Source organism: Schistocerca nitens, chromosome 2, assembly GCF_023898315.1.
Source record: "Schistocerca nitens isolate TAMUIC-IGC-003100 chromosome 2, iqSchNite1.1, whole genome shotgun sequence".
In the NCBI taxonomy this organism is placed as follows: Eukaryota; Metazoa; Arthropoda; class Insecta; order Orthoptera; family Acrididae; genus Schistocerca; species Schistocerca nitens.
The window spans coordinates 730,079,362-730,102,902 of NC_064615.1; the positions used below are offsets into that span (position 1 = coordinate 730,079,362).

At 44.8% G+C, this 23,541-nt stretch overlaps 1 protein-coding gene across 3 annotated transcripts in view; it reads right to left on the minus strand.

Moving 5' to 3' along the window:
- Window positions 1-1,054: 1,054 nt before the first annotated feature.
- LOC126234588 (uncharacterized) overlaps window positions 1,055-23,541 on the minus strand; it is a 185,165-nt gene continuing 162,678 nt past the window's right edge. For 2 of the 3 annotated variants that reach the window (XM_049943301.1, XM_049943302.1), the window contains exons 5-7: window positions 16,402-16,518; window positions 5,538-5,695; window positions 1,056-1,828 (exon numbers count right to left, since the gene is read on the minus strand). In XM_049943301.1, the coding sequence (XP_049799258.1) occupies window positions 1,484-1,828; window positions 5,538-5,695; window positions 16,402-16,518 (620 nt within the window). In that variant the 3' untranslated portion in view covers window positions 1,056-1,483. Of the gene's footprint in view, window positions 1,829-5,537; window positions 5,696-16,401; window positions 16,519-23,541 lie in introns of all 3 variants that reach the window. The other variant, XM_049943300.1, reaches the window with a different exon arrangement.

A 23,541-nucleotide genomic window follows, 5' to 3' on the forward strand; every position in this document is an offset into this window, starting at 1 on the left:
CACCTCTTCAGTAGCAATAACTGACTGCTTATTGTTGCTATTATTATTATTATTATTATTATTATTATTATTACTATTATTTTGTAGTATTCATGTAATTATCATTGAGGGCTAGGTTCGATGAGTTAGAGTAGTCATCCATGTAATTTTTATCCAGAAAATTGTTGTCGCTAGCTTAGTCTCTGATGACACAAATTATAAAAATCTGAATAAGGTCTTTTCCGTCAGTTGTTGAGTGCAGTACACGCTTGCAGTAACTCTCAAAGAACACGTCATTAGTAGAACCTGGCGAGTTTGAAAGACGTCTCAGTTAAATTATTTCCTATTGATACATTTTGTCTTACTTTTATAAGAGAGTTGCTCGATGGGCGTAGTATATCTCGACGATATAACATATTTAGGAGGAAGGAAGGAAACTATGCATAGTATCAAAATGGATGTGACGCAACAAACTATACACATAATTTGAAACGTTTAGGAAGTTTTGTCTAGCTGACAACCCCTACAAAGTGATCAAAGGAGAAAAGATTTTCCCATACTACATTTCCGTTGTTCATGCAGTAAAAGTACCGTATAATGCGTGAGCTTATGATGCGTGAGCTTATAATTTATTTCTTCTTTACTACTGACTGTATTTGCGATACATTTCACAGATAGAATCCACGTATGTTTCTGAATGTACCTATAGTATTATACTATTCTTCGACACACAGACGTTATAAAGAGCGAGATGGGTGAAAAATTATTGCATCATGCATAACATTTAAATTTATTACTTCGCTGCTACTAACTCCATTCGCAATAGATTTTGCAGACAGCGTCCACATTTGCCGCTGAATGTACCTACAAAATTGTATCACAGTGCGACACATAGTTCAGGAGGTATGACGTCATATCCATTAAGCACAGGGCCAGACGCTGCATGGTACGGGCATGGATGCACAATTGTAAATAAATACCTGGGCAACACTGGGTTTCTCTACTCGTGTTTCAGTAAAAATATAATACACTATAACCCTATCTCACTCCATTGTGAACTACTGCTATGCTTTATTGTGCTTCGACTCAGAACTGCAGTTTGGTTTCCGTACATTTTATTTAGATAATATACAGTCTCGGCTTTTCTCTTTATTAAATATTCGTTTCTTATGAAACACACAGATGTATCTACAAATACAATAAACCTATAATGCCTTTAAAATAGATTTTTGTAATAAATAATAAACTTGTTAAATCCACCTGTTGCCCTATGCAGTCACATCTACTCTGTTTACTATTTAAATAAGGGGATATTTTAAGGTAGTAGTATTCCAGGTTGTTCAGCCTTTACTTTCTTAATACGCAATGAAATGCAGCATTACAGGTCATAACGTCACCAGCAATCAACCAGTTTGACACGCCGACCGTGTTGCGAGTGCCTTCACTGTTTTTTGTCCTCGTATGTAACTTGCCGTTTATGAAAACAGATCGACAGCCGCTCCCGCTACGTGAGAGTTTCAGGCCGAGGTGAGAGTGTCTGCAGGAGCAAGCGCTTGTAGAGGTCGACGTCGAAGCGCTGCACGATGCGCGTGTTCCTGGGGCTGAGCTCCCGGCTGTAGTCCACGAAGGCAGCGCCCCTGGCGAGCGCGCCCGACACCTCGACGCCGAGGAGGTAGCGGCCACTGGCGGTGACGAGCGCCGGCCGGAGCAGCAGGGCGGCCGCCACGGGGTCGCCGCTCAGCCACGGCGCCTCGTCCGACGCGGCCGCCGCCAGCTGCGCGCGCTCCGCCCTGTTCAGCAGAGACACCCGCTCGCCGCCCACCTCCCCCAGCAACCTCTTACGCCAGCCCTGCCAACAACCGAGCAAAATCTTCACTCTGTCACAAGGAGGCACCGGGAATAGCTGCAAATATTTTTAGATTTTTTTCGAGAAAATTGTAGCGCAATTTTTATATGATTACTTTGCATATATGCCACCAGTACTGTACAGGATGCTTAGAAGTCTGCATCAGATGTCTGTGGATGACAGATCACATCAAGGGAAACAACTTTTCCTAGACACTAGAGTTGTAAAACTACTGTAGACTATCGTAAGTCAGCGTAGACTAGGGAAGTTTTCCTAGTAGCTTTGGTCAGTTAAGATCGTAACTGCATTACCTGTACGTTAGGTGTGTTGCATACCTATTGGGCCTTACCTAATTTAGATCACTTTGTCTGCATATGTGGTCGGTACCCCCAGAAACCAGCAGCAGTGAAACAGTGAGGATATTTAAAGAGCTGCATTATTTAAAGAATATTTTTGTTCTACATAGCTATTCTGCTGTCTGTTCCTTAAAAATAAACAGTTTTTATAGCAAAATTGAAACTTTCAGCATTCAATTCTAGTTTTTTTTTAAACTAAAGAAAAATACAGATTTATCTCATAGCACTCGAAAACGCATTTTTTCCTCAAAAAAGGTAAAATAAAAAAACTGCAAAACAAAAACACATCACACATTCCTTCAGCACTTTGTCGAGCTTATATAAAATGTGTTTCTGTTATTCATAAACAACTTATTATTGTAGGAAACCCTTGCCTTTGATCGCTGATAAAGAACGTTCTGTTGTCTTATATGTTTGTATGTGTAAGCTGTGCTTGCATCAACAATGGTAAAATCTCGTCGTCTCAGGAGCAACGAATTCAATAAAAGGCAGGACGTGTCGCGAGCGTTTTGTCTGTATTAGTGTTGCACTCTACCAAAACTACGGTTCGGTATTTTTGGTATAGTTCATAAATGTGGTAGTAAATAGTACGACGAGATTTTACCGAACTAGCAGCGTCTACTAATCAAGTGTACTGCATTTGTGAAGTCTCAGCATCCAACAGAACTGTTAGAAACAGACTGCTGGAAGCCGGATTTGCTGCCTGTTGACCTAGAAAACAGCCTTTACAGACAAAAGCAATGCGACAACAGCAGCTGAAATGGGCAAAACAACAAGTGACATGGACGCCCGAGCTGTGGAACAGAGTAATGCCTTCAGATGAGTAAAAACTGTAGTCTGCATGGCTCTGATGGCAATGTGCCCGTGCATCACAGAGTTGGTGAAGAGCTTTTGCCTTCGTGTATAACATAAACAGTCAAACATCCAGCAGGACAGATGTTCTGGGGATGCATTTCTACCCAAGGAGTAGTTCGTTGGACTTCCTAAATGGCAGCTTACGACCACAGTAGGAGACCTGTTTGGAGATTTTTCCAGTTGCATTTTCCAGGATCAGTCTGCTCCTTGCCACAGAGCTTTGAAGGCAAGTCCTGTGAACAACGTTTGTAACTGTATCAAGCATGAAGCAGATATAGGATGTCAAACATCTTTCAACCGTCAATTTTCAGCCTTCTTTTATTTGGCAACCAGTTTCGACGTTTGTTACGCCATCTTCAGGCCCCTGACCGACGTGTAGGAATAATCTACCTCGCTTGTGATCAAAACAGGGACCAGCAATACTGGTATACGTAGATATTTGCTACAGTGGCCATTTCAACCATCACCTGCCGACGTCGCAGGTGATGGTTGATGTTTTCAGAAAAATGAGATGATACATTCAAGAGAGAGAGTCACAAACTCCGCAAGTCAATAATGCGCTGGCCCACCTCTGGCCTTTATTTAAGCAGTTATTTGGCATGGCTCTGATTGACAGAGCCATTTCTTATGTTCTCCTGAGGGATATCATACAAACTCCCGCCTTGTACGAGCGGGAATTATCTTGCTGAAATGTAAGCCCAGCATGGCTTGTCATGACGGGCAACAAAACGGGGCGTAAAATGTCGTCGAGGTGCCGCTGTACTGTAATGGCGCCGCAGATGACAACGAAAGGAGTTCTGCTATGAAATGAAATGTCAATCCGGACCATCACTTTTGGTTGTCGTGTCGTACGTACAGTCAGGTTGATATCTCATAGCTGTCCAGGGCTTCTCTAGACACGTCTACGCTGGTCGTCGTGGCTCAGTTCGAAGCGGGATTCAACGCGGGAGACAATTCTACTGCAGTCAATGAGATTCCAGGTCGAAGATGTATCTGGAGACGCCCCAGATAGTGGTCGGATCCTAGCCTGAATGTCACCTGTCATGCGGCCTGACAACCACTAGTGATAGTCTGGGGTACCATTTCATTTCATAGCAGAACCAAATGGCTTCGCTCTGAGCACTACGCGACTTAACTTCTGATGTCATCAGTCGCCTAGAACATAGAACTAATTAAACCTAACTAACCTAAGGACATCACACACATCCATGCCCGCGGCAGGGTTCGAGCCTGCGACCGTAGCTGTCGCTCGGTTCTAGACTGTAGCGCCTAGAACCGCGCGGCCACTGCGGCCGGCAAGCAGAAGCACTTTGGTTGTCATCTGCGGCGCCCTTATAGCACAGCAGCTTGTCAACGATATTCTACGCTCCGTTTTGTTGCCCTTAATGAAAAGCCGTCCTGGACTGATATTTCAGCAAGATAACGCCCGCCCGCTTATAGCAAGAGTTTCTACTGCTTGTTTCCGTGCTTGCCATCAGTGTCGCGGAATCTCTCCCCAGATGAGAATTATGGGCAGGTCCATCCAAAAATTTCCAGATTTTGACGATCTAATGCACCATTTGGATAATATGGCACGATATCCCTAAGGTGAAGATTGAACAACTTCATCAGTCAATGCCAAGTCGAATAACTGCTTGCATAGGAGTCAGAGGTGGACCATGCATAATTGACTTCTCAATTTGTGAAGCTCTTTCTCTTGAATAAATCGTCAAATTTACTGAAATTGTAATCTCAAGTTTGTCTGTACATGTACATCACATCTACAATTGCCCGCCGGGGTGGCCGTGCGGTTCTAGGCGCTACAGTCTGGAGCCGAGCGACCGATACGGTCGCAGGTTCGAACCCTGCCTCGGGCATGGATGTGTGTGATGTCCTTAGGTTAGTTAGGTTTAAGTAGTTCTAAGTTCTAGGGGACTGATGACATCAGAAGTTAAGTCGCATAGGTCTCAGAGCCATTTGAACATCTACAATTCCGTCCCATTCGGTTAACTCCTCCGCGGTGCGCTGTTATTTTTATTTATTTGTCTTAGAATGTACCTGGGCAGTCCCAAAGGCGAGGTGACCACGCGCTATAGATTCGCCTAACTATGTTTTACACATCTACGAGTTTTTTTTTTTTTTTTTGATTGTCTGTCTTTACCGTATGAACAGATATTACTTTATCCTGATAATGCCAATGAGAAACCCACAGGTAACGGCAAGTACTGTAGGGAAAGATGGTCCGTAAAACCCTAACTGGACATTCTCTCTACAATTCTTAGTTCTCCTTTTTACAAAGTAGTTAAAGCTGATGTTGCCGTTGCCTACCGCTTGTTTCGCATACTGAATACTTGTGTAGTGTACAATACGGTAATCATTATTTACATTCCCATAGATAAGAACAACTTGGTGCTGTGCGTTATATTTTCAGGAAATGCTTTTCAATAAATTCATGAGATGTTTCGCATTTTCAGGAAGCTTTAACAAAAAGTCTGTCGCGCGAAATATCGCCAGGTACTCACCATCGTTATGTGGTTTCTGGAAAAAATTGTCTCCCAGGGGACTAACGTTATCGGTTTCTTTTCTGCGTCGGACGTGTTGTAAGAGTCGAAAATGAAACTCGCAGCCTCGGGATCCATGTAAAAATTAAACTCAACTCCTGGCTTCACATTTCCAATCCCTAAATGAACGAATAAATAAATAAAGGCTGATTATGATATTCAAGGTTTTAGCCTATAAAAACTAACAATAGTACTCTAGGACTGATACACAGAACCTTAGTATGAGCGAGACAAGGCTGGAAATATGTTAGAAAGCTGAAAATTCACACATAACATGTACACCATAAAACTACTAATAACACAGTTTAAATATCTCTCGTCTTTTCACTTACCAATCCGTTCACAGTATTTCTTTGCCCAAGTCTTATATAGTAAAGTTAGCCTAAAAGATTGTCTATTAATTTCTCATAGTTATATTTAATAAGAAATAAAATATAAAAAGTTTCCGTTGCATCTTTCTCACCAAAATTAGTTTACCGTTCTGTAATAAGTCTTATCGTATTAAGTAAACCGTTGTAAAGTACTTTACTTATTTCTCATGTAAATATGGTTACGAACTGTTAAGGAATGACCATTGCTATAGGATATTCCAAAAAGTTTCATTCCAATCAATGAACTATGTAGCAGCAGCATTTCACATTATTCTGCAACTACCTTGCAAAGCTGTTGTGCACCAGGGATAAGCGAACTGAAGTAGCACAGGCTGACCTAGTATTCGGGATGGTGGAGGCTCCAATCTTCATCCAGCCATCCTGGTTTAGGTTTCCGTGGTTTCCCTAAATTACTTCGGGTAAATGCCAGGACGGTTTCAACATTAGGACGATTGTCGACCCATCCTTGCCAAGCTAGGCATGTAAGTATGTCAATCACTGTATAGGGATAATGTTAGGCTTGTTGTTATTGAACTGTAATATCACTACATGTCGAATTTTCTTGTAAGAGTGATCTACGAACGAATGAAACTGTTACTACTATTACTACCACCAGACTATAGTTTCTACGTGAGTGAAGACAGAACTTGAGATAAACTGTAACTTACATGCAGTATGCCCCATTTATTTTCAAAAGTGCCTTCCGGATTAGGAGACACATACATACAGCAGTGGTATGTTTTTTATGGTTGCATTTAACATCAATGTTTCCATCTACGTTTCACAAATGTTGAATGTGCCCTCCACCTGACGCGCGACAAACAAGCAGCCGTAGTGAGACTCGTCCCATACTTTTACGAGGATGTTTCGAGTTCCTGCATTCGCCGTCGCAGTTCACCCAGACTTGTTGGAAGAGGAGGCACAAATACAGAGTCTTTCAAAAATCCTTCCTGCCCCCCCCCCCCTCCAAACGCAAACATACCCATAAATCAGGCCCTGGAAGCCAGTGGTGCAATGCGAGTTCCGCACGGCCACTGTGGCCGACCCGTACACAGTCGAGGCAGCTGATTGCTACGAAATGCTCTCACAAGAAGGTGACAGTTCAGTGGGACGTTCTCACAACTGTGGAAAAAGCCAGATCTGCTTCTAACTGTAGAAACTGCAGTGTCGTTCTCTAGAAAAATGATGCCGCGCAGTTTTAACTGATTTTCACCTGTAGAAACGGAGAATAGAAAACCGATTTTGTTACAGAGTTATCTCTGTATCGACTCGACGCTCACTGGTAATGAACGAACGTGCGAGCGTACAAGCTAGCTCCACCAGGGAGGACGCTACTAGGAACTATTCCGCGCAGCACGAAGGTTCACTTATTCGGAACTCCGTAACTGTCTCCCACTGCGACGCAGAAGTCTGAAATTTGACTCAACGGTGCATACAACCATCCTCTGCATCGAGCAATAGCGTGGGCGCTGAGACCTCACCCTCGTGCTAGGCGACGCTTCAAACAGCGAGGTTCGACACATCTCAAGAACAGGCCAGAACTCAGAAGTTCGTGTGAGGTGTTCGGTGGGTTACATTGACATCAAGTTGTCCCACAACCCCGCCAACGCCACCGTGAACGTGTCACATAATGGGAAGGTTATAACACCCTCTCTTATCACATTTCACCCCTTCTTTTGAAGCCTCTACGATGAAGATCAGAACCACGCCGCCCAGCGTTGAAATCACGCGGTTTCCTTACGGGTGGCCGAGGAAATCATGTCAGACACACCACCAACCAGAATCGACGCGAAAAGACGGGGTGGCATACACAACGATCAGTGAAACCACCCCTTCCCTTGGGGTGTTGATTCCCAAACATTTCGCAGTCGAAAACGACAGTTCGCAGTGCGATGAGCAACAGGACGATGTTCTCCACAGATTTTGACACTGCTGACGCCTCCCATTGACTCAGCCCTTTTCTAAGGACACTGTGATATTGCAACACCACTGAATGTGATAGTAGCCATTTAAATGTAGCACGACCGAAATTTTTGCTCTAGCATACAGCGTGGAACCACTAGGGATCACGAAAACCATTCGGAAGCAAAGGGTGTTTATGCTTTTTCAATCGTCCTGTTTCGCACGATCTCTTGGTGTGATCACAGGGACATGCGACACTGATACGTGCTTCAATAAAACGGCAAAAGGTCTCCAGTACGGTAACACCCTCAGTGCCACACGCGCATCTTTATTGAGCACTCTAAAAGTGCATATTTACAGAGACCCTGTAATATTTGTGGCTTTACAGCCTTCATATTCAGGTACAAGAAGCGCTTCTTAGAGCTGACGAGAAGGCAGAAGTGGCAAGATGACGTAATGTGGTGTGAGCTACCGATGACAGATTGTTCGGTACGGGTATCGTGAGAAAAACGGCATAAATCGTTGTGCTCCTCCGCGATTGGCTGCTGTATTCGGAAGTTGCGCACCAGAATGATAAACTTCTGTTATTAATACTAGACAAAGTAAACAGCGTATTTACTTGCATTTCAAATTAAGCGCGCTATCATACCATATTTCACAAGTGTTAATAACCAGCAGAATAATAAATAACTGCTAAACGAAAAGCCAGACGAAGCACTTCGGTGTTCTTCGGATCGCGCCTAACTTGAGTGGCGGGCGAAGTGGTTCGATTGTAAGATCAGGCCTGGTTCGGCAGTCTCAGAGGACAGACATATTGTCTGCAACAGTCGCCGTCAGGTTAAGACTTTATTAGCAATGTGTGATTGTATGGACATGTAGTTGAGAACAGTGTCATAGTAATTACGGAAATACGCAGTTCATTATTTTGTTGAAGAACAGAAGTTATTTGTGACTCTAAAGTGGAATGTAATTGTGCAGTTTCTTGTGTTCTACTAATAAAAAGCGAGTGACATCCCGTATAAACAAACTGATTGAAAAGTTAATCATTTCTAAAATAACAGTCCCTTGCTAAGAGTTTCTTACAGCCTCAAGATAACGGATTCACGACCTACGTGCTGTTTTCTGCGCAGGGACAACAACTATACAAAACTGCAGGTTGGTGAACATTTATTGGAACGTATGCATTCTACTCAGGGCGCTGCGGAAGCAAATAGGCAAGTCGCGTGTACTGCAGTTTTAGTACAAATGAGATCAGTGGCACATCATCTGTGGTAACAAGGAGGAGATAGGCCGGCCGCGGTGGTCTAGCGGTTCTGGCGCTGCAGTCCGGAACCGCGGGACTGCTACGGTCGCAGGTTCGAATCCTGCCTCGGGCATGGGTGTGTGTGATGTCCTTAGGTTAGTTAGGTTTAAGTAGTTCTAAGTTCTAGGGGACTTATGACCTAAGATGTTGAGTCCCATAGTGCTCAGAGCCATTTGAACCATTTTTTGAAGGAGGAGATATGAAGGAGAGAAATAATTTTGGGGGAAGAGATTTATCATACTCAAGTATATATCACCCCCTCTCTCTCCCTCTCCCCCTCTCTTTTTTTCAAGTTGTCGTAACTCCCACTCACTGATCACTAGGCACCGGAATGACAGGCAGCCCTTTCACATGCGCCTAGCACGCACTAGTTCAGTGAATTAGTGACACTCAGCTCAGGGTCGTCGAAATGGTTTCCTTGTAATCAGTGACTGGGTATCTCTATACAAGTACACTTTTAATGTGCCAAAACAAAATGCACAAGTGGCACTGCGAGATCTTAGACGTAACCTTAGCCGTTTTATTCACGCCTGTGTCAATGTCTCCCTTCCCCCGCCCTGTGACGACGCCACAGGATGGCGCAAAACAGGAGGGCTGAAATGATTCCACCCTGTATATCAGAGCAAGAACAGCGGTCGTGCTACACTATGAAGGGGTGTGATCACATTCAGTGGGGTTGCAGGTCCACAGTGTCCTTAAGGAAGGGTTTAACCATCTGGGGAGTATCAGCAGCGTCAAAGGTTGTCAAGAACATCACGTTTCACCGCACTGCGAAATGTGTGGAATCGATGCCCCAATGGAAGGAGTGATTTCATGGAAGCCCTTTACGCCACCCCCTGCGGCCATTTCGTGTCGATTTTCAAAATGGCTCTGAGCACTATGCGACTTAACTTCTGAGGTCATCAGTCGCCTAGAACTTAGAACTAATTAAACCTAACTAACCTAAGGACGTCACACACATCCATGCCCGAGGCAGGATTCGAACCTGCGACCGTAGCGGTCGCTCGGCTCCAGACTGTAGCGCCCAGAACCGCACGGCCACTTCGGCCGGCCGTGTCGATTTTGAGCGACGGTGTGTCTGCAATGTTTTCCTCGGCTACCCATACGAAAACCACGTGATTTCATCGCTGGGCATCGTGGTTCAAGACCTCCATCGCAGAGGCATCGTAGGACCTTCCCATCGCATGACACTTCCACGGCGGCGTTGGGCAGAATTGTAGTGAAATTTTGTGCCAGTTACAGAGGAAGGTTTCGGGAAACATTGAGCAAAACTTCAAACTTTGGTGTTGGCAAGCGGAAACAGTTACGGGTTTCGAAAAAGTGATTCTTCAATTACGGTGCACAGTGGATATCAGAGTGTCCCAGAAATGTTGCAACAAACTTTGAGGGATTGTAGAGGGTGTCTTGAGGAACAAATCGAGGATAGAAACCTGTGTCTAGAAACGTCATCCAGCGCCACTACAGAGCATCGAAGCTACAGGCGCCAGCGCCTGCCCCTAGGCCACCCCTTCAGCAGCAAATGTGACTTCGTGCTCTGATGACTGAAGGCGAAACGTCTCGCACTGTTGTATTTTATTCGGTGATCGCCACTGATTGCCACGATCGCCAGTGGAGAAGATGTAGCAGGCTGCTGCGTAGACGAACCTTGTCTTCTACGAATATGATGCTCTGTTGCCTTGGTGGATGATGGCTTTGGATACAGATTTCCACCTGCAGCTCGTATACCAAAAAGCAATGGAGATTTTAGATGCTTCCAGGACAAAAATAATCTGCAGATTGAAACACGTGTCCAAAACCGTCACCCACCGAGGCAATAGAGCATCACATTCTTGGTGGACAAGACCTTTCTACGCAGCATCTATGTCCATCTTCTGTAGTGGCTACTGTGGCAAGCTGTTGCGATTACTGAATAAGAAACAACATTGCTTGAATTTCCGCCTACGAAAACATCACTGTACAAAGTTACATTTGCTGCCGTGGCCTATTGGCAGGCGCCGGTGCGATTAAATTCCACGCTCTGTAGCGTCGTTGGATGACCTTCCCAGACGCGGTTTTCTATCCTCGATTTGTTCCTCAAGACACCCCCTACAATCTCTAGCAGCATCTATGGACCACCTTGTATTGAATATACAGGGTGGTCTATTGATCGTGACCGGGCCAAATATCTCACAAAATAAGCGTCAAACGAAAAAACTACAAAGAACGAAATTCGTCTAGCTTGAAGGGGGAAACCAGATGGCGGTATGGTTGGCCCGCTAGATGGCGCTGCCATAGATCAAACGGATATCAACCGAGTTTTTTTAAATACGAACCCTCATTTTTTATTACATATTCGTGTAGTACGTAAAGAAATATGAACGTTTTAGTTGGACCACTTTTTTCGCTTTGTGATAGATGGCGCTGTAGTAGTCACAAACATATATGGCTCACAATTTTAGTCGAACAGTTGGTAACAAGTAGGTTTTTTAAATTAAAATACAGAACGTAGGTACGTTTGAACATTTTATTTCGGTGGTTCCAATGTGATATATGTACTTTTGTGAACTTATCAATTCTGAGAAGGCAAGCTGTTACAGCGTGATTACCTGTAAATACCACATTAATGCAATAAATACTCAAAATGATGTCCGTCAACCTCAATGCATTTGGCAATACGTGTAACGACATTCCTCTCAACAGCGAGTAGTTCGCCTTCCGTAATGTTCGCACATGCATTGACAATGCGCTGACGCAAGTTGTCAGGCGTTGTCGGTGGATCACGATAGCAAATATCCTTCAACTTTCCCCACAGAAAGAAATACGGGGACTTCAGATCCGGTGAACGTGAGGGCCATGGTATGGTGCTTCGACGACCAATCCACCTGTCATGGAATATGCCATTCAATACCGCTTCAACCGCACGCGAGCAATGTGCCGGACGTCCATCATGTTGGAAGTGCATCGCCATTCTGTCATGCAGTGAAACATCTTGTAGTAAAATCGGTAGAACATTAGGTAGGAAATCAGCATACATTGCTCCATTTAGATTGTCATCGATAATATGGGGGCCAATTATCCTTCTTCCCATGATGCCGCACCATACATAAACCCGCCAACGTCGCTGATGTTCCACTTGTCGCATCCATCGTGGATTTTCCGTTGCCCAATAGTGCATATTATGCCGGTTTACGTTACCACTGTTGGTGAACGACGCTCGTCGCTAAATAGAACGCGTATAAACAATATGTCACCGCCCCGTAATTTCTCAAATGTTCAAATGTGTGTGAAATCTTATGGGACTTAACTGCTAAGGTCATCAGTCCCTAAGCTTACACACTACTTAACCGAAATTATCCTAAGGACAAACACACACACCCATGCCCGAGGGAGGACTCGAACCTCCGCCGGGACCAGCCGCACAGTCCATGCATAACTTCCCTTGTGCCCAGTGGCAGAACTGTACACGACGTTCAGAGTCGTCGCCATGCAATTCCTGGTGCATAGAAATATGGTACGGGTGCAGTCGATGTTGATGTAGCATTCTCAACACCGACGTTTCTGAGAGTCCCGATTCTCGCGCAATTTGTCTGCTACTGATGTGCGGATTAGCCACGACAGCAGCTAAAATACCTACTTGGGCATCATCATTTGTTGCAGGTCGTGGTTGACGTTTCACATGTGGCTGAACACTTCCTGTTTCCTTAAATAACGTAACTATCCGGCGAACGGGCCGGACACTTGGATGATGTCGTCCAGGATACCGAACAGCATACATAGCACACGCCCGTTGGGCATTTTGATCACAATAGCCATACATCAACACGATATCGACCTTTTCAGCAATTGGTAAACGGTCCATTTTAACACAGGTAATGTATCACGAAGCAAATACCGTCCGCACTGGCGGAATGTTACGTGAAACCACGCACTTATACGTTTGTGACTATTGCAGCGCCATCTATCACAAAGCGAAAAAAGTGGTCCAACTAAAACATTCATATTTCTTTACGTACTACACGATTATGTAAAAAAATGGGGGTTCGTATTTTAAAAAAACGCAGTTGATATCCGTTTGATCTATGGCAGCGCCATCTAGCGGGCCAACCATACCGCCATCTGGTTTCCCCCTTCAAGCTAGACGAATTTCGTTCTTTGTAGTTTTTTCGTTTGATGCTTATTTCGTGAGATATTTGGCCCGGTCACTATCAATGGACCACCCTGTATAGTCTTGTGAAATTTGAGGAACATTTTTGAAACTCCGTATATTTCAATCTAATCTGCTGGCTGCAGGCAAGATGAGATGAACTTACAAGGTCCGAGTGGGACAGAGCATTGTACAGATTCCTGTCTGCGCATCCTGATTAATTTTTGTCTTGTTTCCCCTAATTGCTTCGGGTTAATGTTGAGATATATCCCTCAACAATTTGACGCTAAAGACCTAAATGTCAACGGGATATTAATTTCAAAACTTTCTTCATTTTTTGGCTGTGATGTCAGGTGCCATTGGGAATACAGAACTGCAGTAAACATTTATAACGAATAATGGAGCAGTCGACCACATCTGTTTGCTGATCAGGAACTTGAAGTAATGTTTGTTGTCTGAGGCAACCATGCGAAAGGACATAAAATGTTAATGTAGAAGCTAAGAAGCTTATCTTCAACCAGACAGCCACTTATTCCTCGTGATATCTAGCGAAAGCAACTGGTAGGGTCACCGCCTTGGTTATGCTCTAGGCTTGTAAAGTTAAAACTTTATTTCGTGTTATTTTGTTTCCTTATGCACAGATTTGATGATGGGAGTACCTGCAATCAGTCATTGTTACCTTAGACACTAACAAGGCACTGAAGGCATTGTACCGGCTCGGTATTTTGTTGCATTAGTAACTGATTACAGTGATCATATTCAACAAAACAGCGGTCAGATGAAGCTATTAAAAGCTCCTTTGTGCACGTTAACGGAATCCGCTAGCTCTGCCCGGTAATCGACCTGTGCCAGAGGGAAGAATTTTCAAATTAGTTCGGTTACTATTCTACATAAAATTCCCGGCTACGACGTGTGTCAGATGAACAGGGGCTGTTGTGTCCAACATACACTAACCACAGATCGTATGGGGCTGTTGTAACGCCATCGGTGAATAATATGGCAAACAATGGTAATTTTCGTTCATTATGCGATTGATAAACACAATCTAATGATTATTCCGTTGCTTTTCCTCAATTAATTCTTATTTACTTAACCGCAGAATTGTTGTCTCTTTCGTCTATTGATGCGCTCTGCGCCGCGCGGTGTGACCGCGTGGTCTGTGGGCGCCTCGCCACTGTCCGCGCGGCTCCCTCCTTCGGAGGTTCGGGTCCTCCCTCGGGCATGGGTGTGTGTGTTGTCCTTAGCGTAAGCTAGTTTAAAGTTAGATTAAGTAGTGTGTAAGCCTATGGCCGATGACCTCAGCAATTTGGTCCTATAGGAACTTACCACAAATTTCCAAATTTTTTCCATGCGCTCTGCTTTTAACGTACCGGTACACCTGACCAGTGCTGTTTCAAGTCTACATCATCAACACTCAATTCATTTGCAACGGGTGTGGAAACATTAGTGCTTCATAGCTGCTCAAATATCATCAAGTATTTGTCTTGTTAAGACATATCCGTCTTCATGGGTCTCATAACTAGCCTTACCATCTTTTTTCTGGTCTTACTTTACTGCAACCCGTATGGACTTGTAATTATACATTAGTGTTGGCTCCCTACTAACGGATATTCTTTCAACAGTATTTAACAAATTTATTCGATATCCTTAATTTTCTTGCAATTAATACGTATACCACAGTCTCGTATCTTTATTTTGGATGTAATAATCTATTGTGTATCCTAAAATCGAGCCCAGGCACTTCATTTCCCCTGCATGGAATCTTCGTTATAGTTTTTTATGTCAGTCCATAAAGGATTGCAAGCACTGCCATTGTTCTATAAAATTTTATAAATATCTCTGGCTTATCCGTCTAATAGTGTTTTAATTCTCCCACATAAACTAGAGAATCATTTAATTTTGAAGTCAATGCATTGGTTTTGTACAAAGAAACTATATCGAAGGCATTTAAAAACACTAGCCTGTTCCACAGATTTGTATCTTATTACGAGTTTTGCACTTGCAACTGTTTACCGGTACATGCTAACATTAATTTTACGTACATACATTTTTAAGATATGTTATTATACTAATAACTTTTGCTCTTCATGAAAGAGAAATATAATGGTCCTGATTTGAATGTGATACTGGTGACTAGTAACACAGACACAGTACAACATGCACGGTTGTAGAGTGGAGATTGACAGTAGAGCTAACATAGAGCACCATCTTGCTATGCTACAAGGAGCGTTTAATAAGTAGTGCTACACATTTTTATCTCAAAGCAGGCTGGTTTTATACAGGATTTCAATACACCATATTATTCCTTATTCTTTTGGCTACGAAGACCTGTTTTTCAACATTATCTCCGTTGAATGCGAAGGCCTTACGCCACCTTACTGGGAGAGCCTGTATGCTCGCAAGGTACCACTGTACTGGTCGACGTCGGAGTCAACGTCTTGCTGCATCAATAACTTCCCCGTCATGGCACGTACTGTTTCACGTTGAGTGCACCCTTCATTGAGCCAAACAGATGGAAGTCGGGCGATGCGACATCCGGGCTGTAGGGTGTATGCGGAAGAACAGTTCAGTGAAGTTTTGTGAGGATCTCTCGGGTGGCAGAGTTGTGTGAGGCCTTGCGTTGTCATGGAGAAGGAGAAGTTCGTTTCCATTTTTGTGGTGACGAACAGACTGAAGTTGTCTCTTCAATTTCCTGAGGCTGTGTGCGGTCGGCCGGTACGAGGGAGACCGGACAGGTTTGGGCGACCTTTCTGAGATGATGGCAGACGCCTCGTCCAGCGACTCACCGTGCTTTTGTTTACTGTCAAGTCTTCGCAGACATTCTGCAAGCGCCTACGGTCATCGGCGGTGCTCTGGTTTCCCGTCAAATGAGACTCAATGACAGCTCTCTGTTTGCAACGCACCTCCGTTACAGACGCCATTTTTAAGGCTACGTATAGCGCCGCCACTTATCGGAATTTCATGAAACTATAGGGGCTGAAGCGCGAATATTCCACGATGTCCCACAACAAATTCTGCATTTTTTCAACCGAAATTGGCCGAGAAAATGAATGTTTTGCATTACTTACTGAACGCCCCTCGTACATTTCCAGGAAGTGTGTCGGTACGAGTAGGGGGTTCCCTCACCTTCCACACTGGCCCCGAGCACAACGATTTCCTTGAGGTTGTACAGAAAGTAGGGGTCCGTCTGCACGGCCAGAGCTATGTTAGTCAGCGGGCCCAGGCACAGCAGCGACAGCTTCCCTGCAAACAAATAACTTAAAAATGACCGTGTGATCACATCTTGCACTTAAAAATGGGGGAGGATATTTAAAGAGACACACAGGAAAGCGGATCAAAATCTTTAGCACACGTTCTCGAGTCTAACACGTATATATCCGCGGAAATTGTGACACAATCTCAGAGTTAGTTCTCAAGGAAGCCAACGTTCACATTACTACACATGCTGAAATGACAAAGAGCGATAACCAAAATGTTATTCGGCTTGTATATAACACACATTTTATGAAGGTAGTGCATTAAAACACACATTTATGTACCTGTACGCCATCTTCAGCTGGGAGTGGCGTTCGTATTTCCAGTATTTCTTTATTTAACGGTTGTTCATATTCCCCCTGCTGTAAGGGGGTTGGCAGCGCCAAAATTGCTGCTCTGCGGCAGTTACAGTACACAGGGTGGTCAGACGCACAGTGAATAGCTTGTAAGGGCGATGCAGGGTAGGTTGCGATGAGAAATAATTGTTAAGAAAAAAATCGATAGGTTTCGCCGTTTCCGAGTTATCAGTGTTGAAGTTGGCCACTCAGGCCGTTGCGCGCCAGACCAGGAAACTAGTGGAACTATATGGAAGCATACGCATTCAGCCTCATAGAACACTGCAAGTCCACAGAGTATTTATTTGTGTGAAATGAAACAGCTGCTTGATAAGAAAGGACAGCAGCCATTGTAGTTTAGTCTACGAGACGAAGAGGCGCTTCATTGCATTTTTGTATTTATGTTCCTTTAGTTGACCTGATCTGAGGTGGACGTACTCTGACGAGACGTACTGCGATCGCCGAGACGTGATGTACAAACTCAATAAGTCCATTCTGTGTCAAAAGAAAATAGTGGAAAGTTACTGAATATTTTGTTGTGTCACTTCGTGAATTTTTAGAAAATGTTAGGAAAAGCAGTAGTCAGAAACAAAAGGGAAAAGACTTCTTTTTGTGAGTGTAAAATGATGGTACCAAATGTGGGTTATTTTTATATTATCTTTTTTATGGACAGATGTTTAGATTATGAAAGAATAGGCCAGGTAATGGAGAAGAAAATTAGATTGTTTCAAAATGGAACACTGCAACAAACGAAGTTTCATGCAAAATAAATGACATTTCATTGGCAGAATTAAAGCAAATTTGTGTGTCGCTTGATAGAACGTGGTTTACGTAATAGCTTCTCTGAATAATTTTCTAGAAAGTACTGATACTGTTCCGTAGGAAAATAAGTTGATGTAAAGACAAATAAAAGTTTAAATCTACAATGACAACTGTAATTTACAGGAAAGAACTTAGAGGGTATTGAATTTGTACTGGATATCATTCCATACATTCTGTATTTTTTGGTTTAATTGAAATTTCCTACCAGAATATACGAGGGGCAAGAGTAAGATCTAAAGAAGCATATGTTTTATTCACAGTACATTGAACGTTTTAAACAGTTTATTTCGCAGACGTAGAAAATAAATTTTCAAAGAAAAATCAGTGTCGCTTAATAAATGTCGAACAAAAATTTGATGCGATGTAGTGTAACAGGGAGACAATCTTGTGCCGCAGTTAATGGTGGGCGAATATTCGTAATTCGATAACCGAAACCAGAATGAAATTGTCGATTCCTACGTGGCCATTCATTTTAAAAAAAATAGACAAGTGTTTTTCGTTCCGTGATAGCAATTTGCACTTCATGTCTCTAACGGAAAGATTGAATGCAACTAACAAATTACGCCGCCCCCACCATATTAGAATAAAAAAATATACACTAAGGCCTGCAATTTTCTACTTCCTATTTTTACCAGTGTTGTTGGGGTGTAAAGAGGAGCCCAAGAAACGTTAGAAGTGGACATTTCGGCAACATGGAGCACATTATAGACGAAATAATAACTCAGTGTAACAAAGTTGAAAAAGGAAATCTGGTGATTCTTTGATGAAACAACCAGGCCGAAATTTGTCTCAAAAGACTTGCTGAAAACAACGGGAACCTATATCGAAACTGCCTGGCCACAATTTGAACCTGGCTCCTGTGGACTCCACTGCATCTGTTACAAATGGAAAAAAACTGGTTAACAATTTCGAACAGAACATATTAAAAAATTTGCTGACTTTCGTCCGCTGCAACACTGTCTAACAGCTTCTAAACCAAGATAGCAGCTTACAGCAGCATCACGGTTAACTGCCCGAATTGCAGTAAACTTCCTGTGGACTTCAGTGCGTTATGTGCATCCTCCGGCTGTTCTATATTTTTAAGTGCAATTCTCAGAACAACGGTCTCGTTATGCCAACATGGTGGCCGTTCTGACTTTAGCTTCAGCGTCGCGCTTGGCTGTTCGGTGTGTTGGCCATATGTCTGAGAAGAGGAGGCTACCAGCAGAGCAATCAAGCTAGCTGTCGTAATAGGCGCAAAGATACTTTCGCAGAGCAACAGGAAATGCCCAACAACAGTTAGTACTTGTGAGTGTGTCTATGAATGATACCGTGGCCACAACGTCGTGGTAAGTCTGTTGGACGGAATCACATACACACTGGACTCACCCCTAAGTGCCGTCCATTAGGACCTGTTTAGTATCCTGCAACTGACAGTTGCAAAAATGCTGTGCATTTAAAAAAATATAGGTGGTGACAGTACTGAGTTTCATATAACAAACAGCCATCCCCCACCAACAGCAACAGCCGGAGGGGAGGGTGTAAAGTTGCCTCCTCTAGGATTGCAAGCCGATGTAACAACAGTGAGGGAGAGCCGAACCTTACCGTACCACACAGACCTATTCAAAAATTCTCGAGAAAATCGACTTTAAAGTTCCCCTAGGGACTTAAATTAACAATTCTCGAGGAGATGCGTGGTCCTCTTGGTAGTGCTCCGGACTGGTAATCATTGGTTCGAATAACTCAGCTAACAAATACAGTTAACACTCTCTGTAGAGGGGCGCTCTGTAGTGCCGCATTTCCGGTCAACGCACGTGCAATTTCATAAAAATTTCAATTATATACGTGTTAATTAACACAGATTTGACGAATTTTATATTTGAATGACGTAAGTATCCGAACTGAGCGAAAATCTAACGACTACGGCTCGACCCGTCGAAATTTGTCCTTCCTTTAGTGAATTAAGCCAACGACCTTGCCATAGTGATAACACCGGTTCCCATCATATCAATAAAGTTAAGCGCACTCGGGATTGGCTAGCACATGGAGGGGTGACTGTCCAGATCTACCGAGTGCTGTTGGCAAGTGGGACTTACCCAGCACTTGTGAGGCCAACTGTGGAGTTACTTGATTGAGAAGTAGCAGCCTAGGTCACGAAAGCTGACAACGTCTGGGAGAGCAGTGTGCTGACCCTGCATAACCGCATCCAGCGACGCCTATCGGCTGTGGATGGCACGGCGGTCGGTCAGTACTGTTGGACCTTCCGAGACCTGTTCGTATGAAGCTTTGGGAGTTAATGAATTAAAGTTGCTCGGGAAATTTCTAAATCGATTTTCTACAGAAATTTTGAGGATTGATTGGAGCGGCTTTGTACCATTGATATTGAGTTCCGAATTTCATGTACCATCAATATGAATAATTACAAAACTCCGATTCCCATATTGTCCCCCTCTAATCTGTAGGTTCGCATTACGAAAGGTCGGCGTTTAAAGCTATGTTCAACCATCCGGATTTAGGTTTCTCGGAGCTTCTGTAAACTGCTTAGGGCAAATGTTGGGATGGTTTGCTTGAGAACGGTACGACCGCTTTCTTTCATTATTCTTGGCCAGATGACCTAGTTGTCAACGGGCGTTAAACCTTAATCCTCGAAATCAATATCAAAAATTTAAAAAACGATTGCCGTGTGGCTCTCTTGCTAAACATTGTACCACCTCGCTCTATAAGGCTATCGGAGGCTTGATTGGGTCTTGAGTTGTTAATGGAGCTGTGCTCTAGCTATTACGCAGTTTGACTTTAAGAAGTCGGAGGTGCGGTTGTAACGAACGTAGCCGTGATTTATGGATGGGATAGGGAAGAAAAGTACTTTAGCTGCTGCTAGGAAGGACAGATTTCCGCACAGGTATCTGACTCAGGAAGGAAGAGTTGGATAAGTCACCCTGGGACATGATACGTAGTGTATGGACATGAAGGTACGTTTATACACTCCTGGAAATTGAAATAAGAACACCGTGAATTCATTGTCCCAGGAAGGGGAAACTTTATTGACACATTCCTGGGGTCAGATACATCACATGATCACACTGACAGAACCACAGGCACATAGACACAGGCAACAGAGCATGCACAATGTCGGCACTAGTACAGTGTATATCCACCTTTCGCAGCAATGCAGGCTGCTATTCTCTCATGGAGACGATCGTAGAGATGCTGGATGTAGTCCTGTGGAACGGTTTGCCATGCCATTTCCACCTGGCGCCTCAGTTGGACCAGCGTTCGTGCTGGACGTGCAGACCGCGTGAGACGACGCTTCATCCAGTCCCAAACATGCTCAATGGGGGACAGATCCGGAGATCTTGCTGGCCAGGGTAGTTGACTTACACCTTCTAGAGCACGTTGGGTGGCACGGGATACATGCGGACGTGCATTGTCCTGTTGGAACAACAAGTTCCCTTGCCGGTCTAGGAATGGTAGAACGATGGGTTCGATGACGGTTTGGATGTACCGTGCACTATTCAGTGTCCCCTCGACGATCACCAGTGGTGTACGGCCAGTGTAGGAGATCGCTCCCCACACCATGATGCCGGGTGTTGGCCCTGTGTGCCTCGGTCGTATGCAGTCCTGATTGTGGCGCTCACCCGCACGGCGCCAAACAAGCATACGACCATCATTGGCACCAAGGCAGAAGCGACTCTCTCCATTCGTCCCTCCATTCACGCCTGTCGCGACACCACTGGAGGCGGGCTGCACGATGTTGGGGCGTGAGCGGAAGACGGCCTAACGGTGTGCGGGACCGTAGCCCAGCTTCATGGAGACGGTTGCGAATGGTCCTCGCCGATACCCCAGGAGCAACAGTGTCCCTAATTTGCTGGGAAGTGGCGGTGCGGTCCCCTACGGCACTGCGTAGGATCCTACGGTCTTGGCGTGCATCCGTGCGTCGCTGCGGTCCGGTCCCAGGTCGACGGGCACGTGCACCTTCCGCCGACCACTGGCGACAACATCGATGTACTGTGGAGACCTCACGCCCCACGTGTTGAGCAATTCGGCGGTACGTCCACCCGGCCTCCCGCATGCCCACTATACGCCCTCGCTCAAAGTCCGTCAACTGCACATACGGTTCACGTCCACGCTGTCGCGGCATGCTACCAGTGTTAAAGACTGCGATGGAGCTCCGTATGCCACGGCAAACTGGCTGACACTGACGGCGGCGGTGCACAAATGCTGCGCAGCTAGCGCCATTCGACGGCCAACACCGCGGTTCCTGGTGTGTCCGCTGTGCCGTGCGTGTGATCATTGCTTGTACAGCCCTCTCGCAGTGTCCGGAGCAAGTATGGTGGGTCTGACACACCGGTGTCAATGTGTTCTTTTTTCCATTTCCAGGAGTGTACATTCCTTGGGATGCGGTGGTGAACCAAGCTCAGTGAGCAGACAGAACAGTATAGGGTTTTAGTGCTCAAATTTGCAGAATTTGTGTGGTTTCCGTATGTCTTTTAGAAATATGATGAGCGTTTAGCATTCAAGTATTTGGTAAAGGAGGCGAGAAAGAGAGAATCGTCCTATTGAGAATAGGTGGCGAGACTAACACTCCATAGCTTGTAGGTGGTGACAGAATTTAACGGGAGCAGAAACCCAAAACTCGTTGCTAAAGGTAAGGAGTGGTCAGCAGGACTTTTGTGGGTGTACACTGATAAGCCAAAATATTATGACCTCTGCCCACCGCGGCGTCGATTGCCGCTTGTTGGACTTGAGGGAAAGTGACGCGGCAACAAAAGTACTTAAGCGAAGCAGACGAGGACGAGGGATCACTCTAGCGAAGATATGGGCTGCAAATGGGAACATCCATTGAGATAAGCGACTCTGGCACAGGGCAGATTACTATTACGCACAGTCTGTGAACGGATATCTCGAAAACGGCGAAGCTGGTCGCATGTTCGCGTGCTACCGTCGTTAGCATCTACAGGAAGATGTAGAAGAACAGTGAAACTACCACTAGGCGCTAAATAGCTGGGCGTTCACGACTCTTCACAGAACGTGGGGTTCGGAGGCTTGTCTGCTGTGTAAAGCAGGGAAGTTCTTGATTTGTGGTATCTCTGCCGAAAGAGCAGAAAGCTGGTGCACGCACAAGTGTTTCGGAACAGACCATTCATTGTACATTGTTGAACAAGGAGCTGCGCAACACACCACCTCTACATGTTCAGATGTTGACCCAACGACATCGTCAATTACGATTGCACTAGGCACGAGAACATCGGGAGTGGACGATCGATCAGTGGAAACGTGTCGACTCTTCGGGTGAATGACATTTTCGCCGCATTAGGTCGATGTCGTCTCCATAAATGTCGCCATCGAGGCGAACGGTTGCTCGAAACGTTCAACGCGCCACGGACGGAGGCTGGTAGGTCCAGTATTATGCTATGGGAGACTTTCTCCTGCGCTTGCATGGGACCTGTGGTAGTAATCGAAGACATGCTAACAGCTGCGAACCACCTGCATCCCTTCACGCTTGACGTCTTCCCCGACGGCGAAGTCATCATTCAGCAATATAGTTGTCCGTGTCTCAGAGCCAGAACTGACGCTGATATATCGGCGTCAAATTCGTCTGATGTAAATCCTATGGAACCTACCTGGGTCACTATCGGGCGCCATCACCTCGTACGCAAACCAGCGGCCCGTTATTTACGCGATTTACGAGGCGCATTCGGAAAGTAAGGTCCGATTAGGCGCGAAATGGGAACCACTGTGAAAATCCTGTGGAACTCTGCAGAGATGTGCTGGCCAGTGTCTTTAGTGTGCCTGTCGATCACTTCACGTCGTTCTTTCCAGTTCAGAGCGCTAGGTGATCACGTGGACATCCCTAAAACTACAGTGTCTCCCGCCA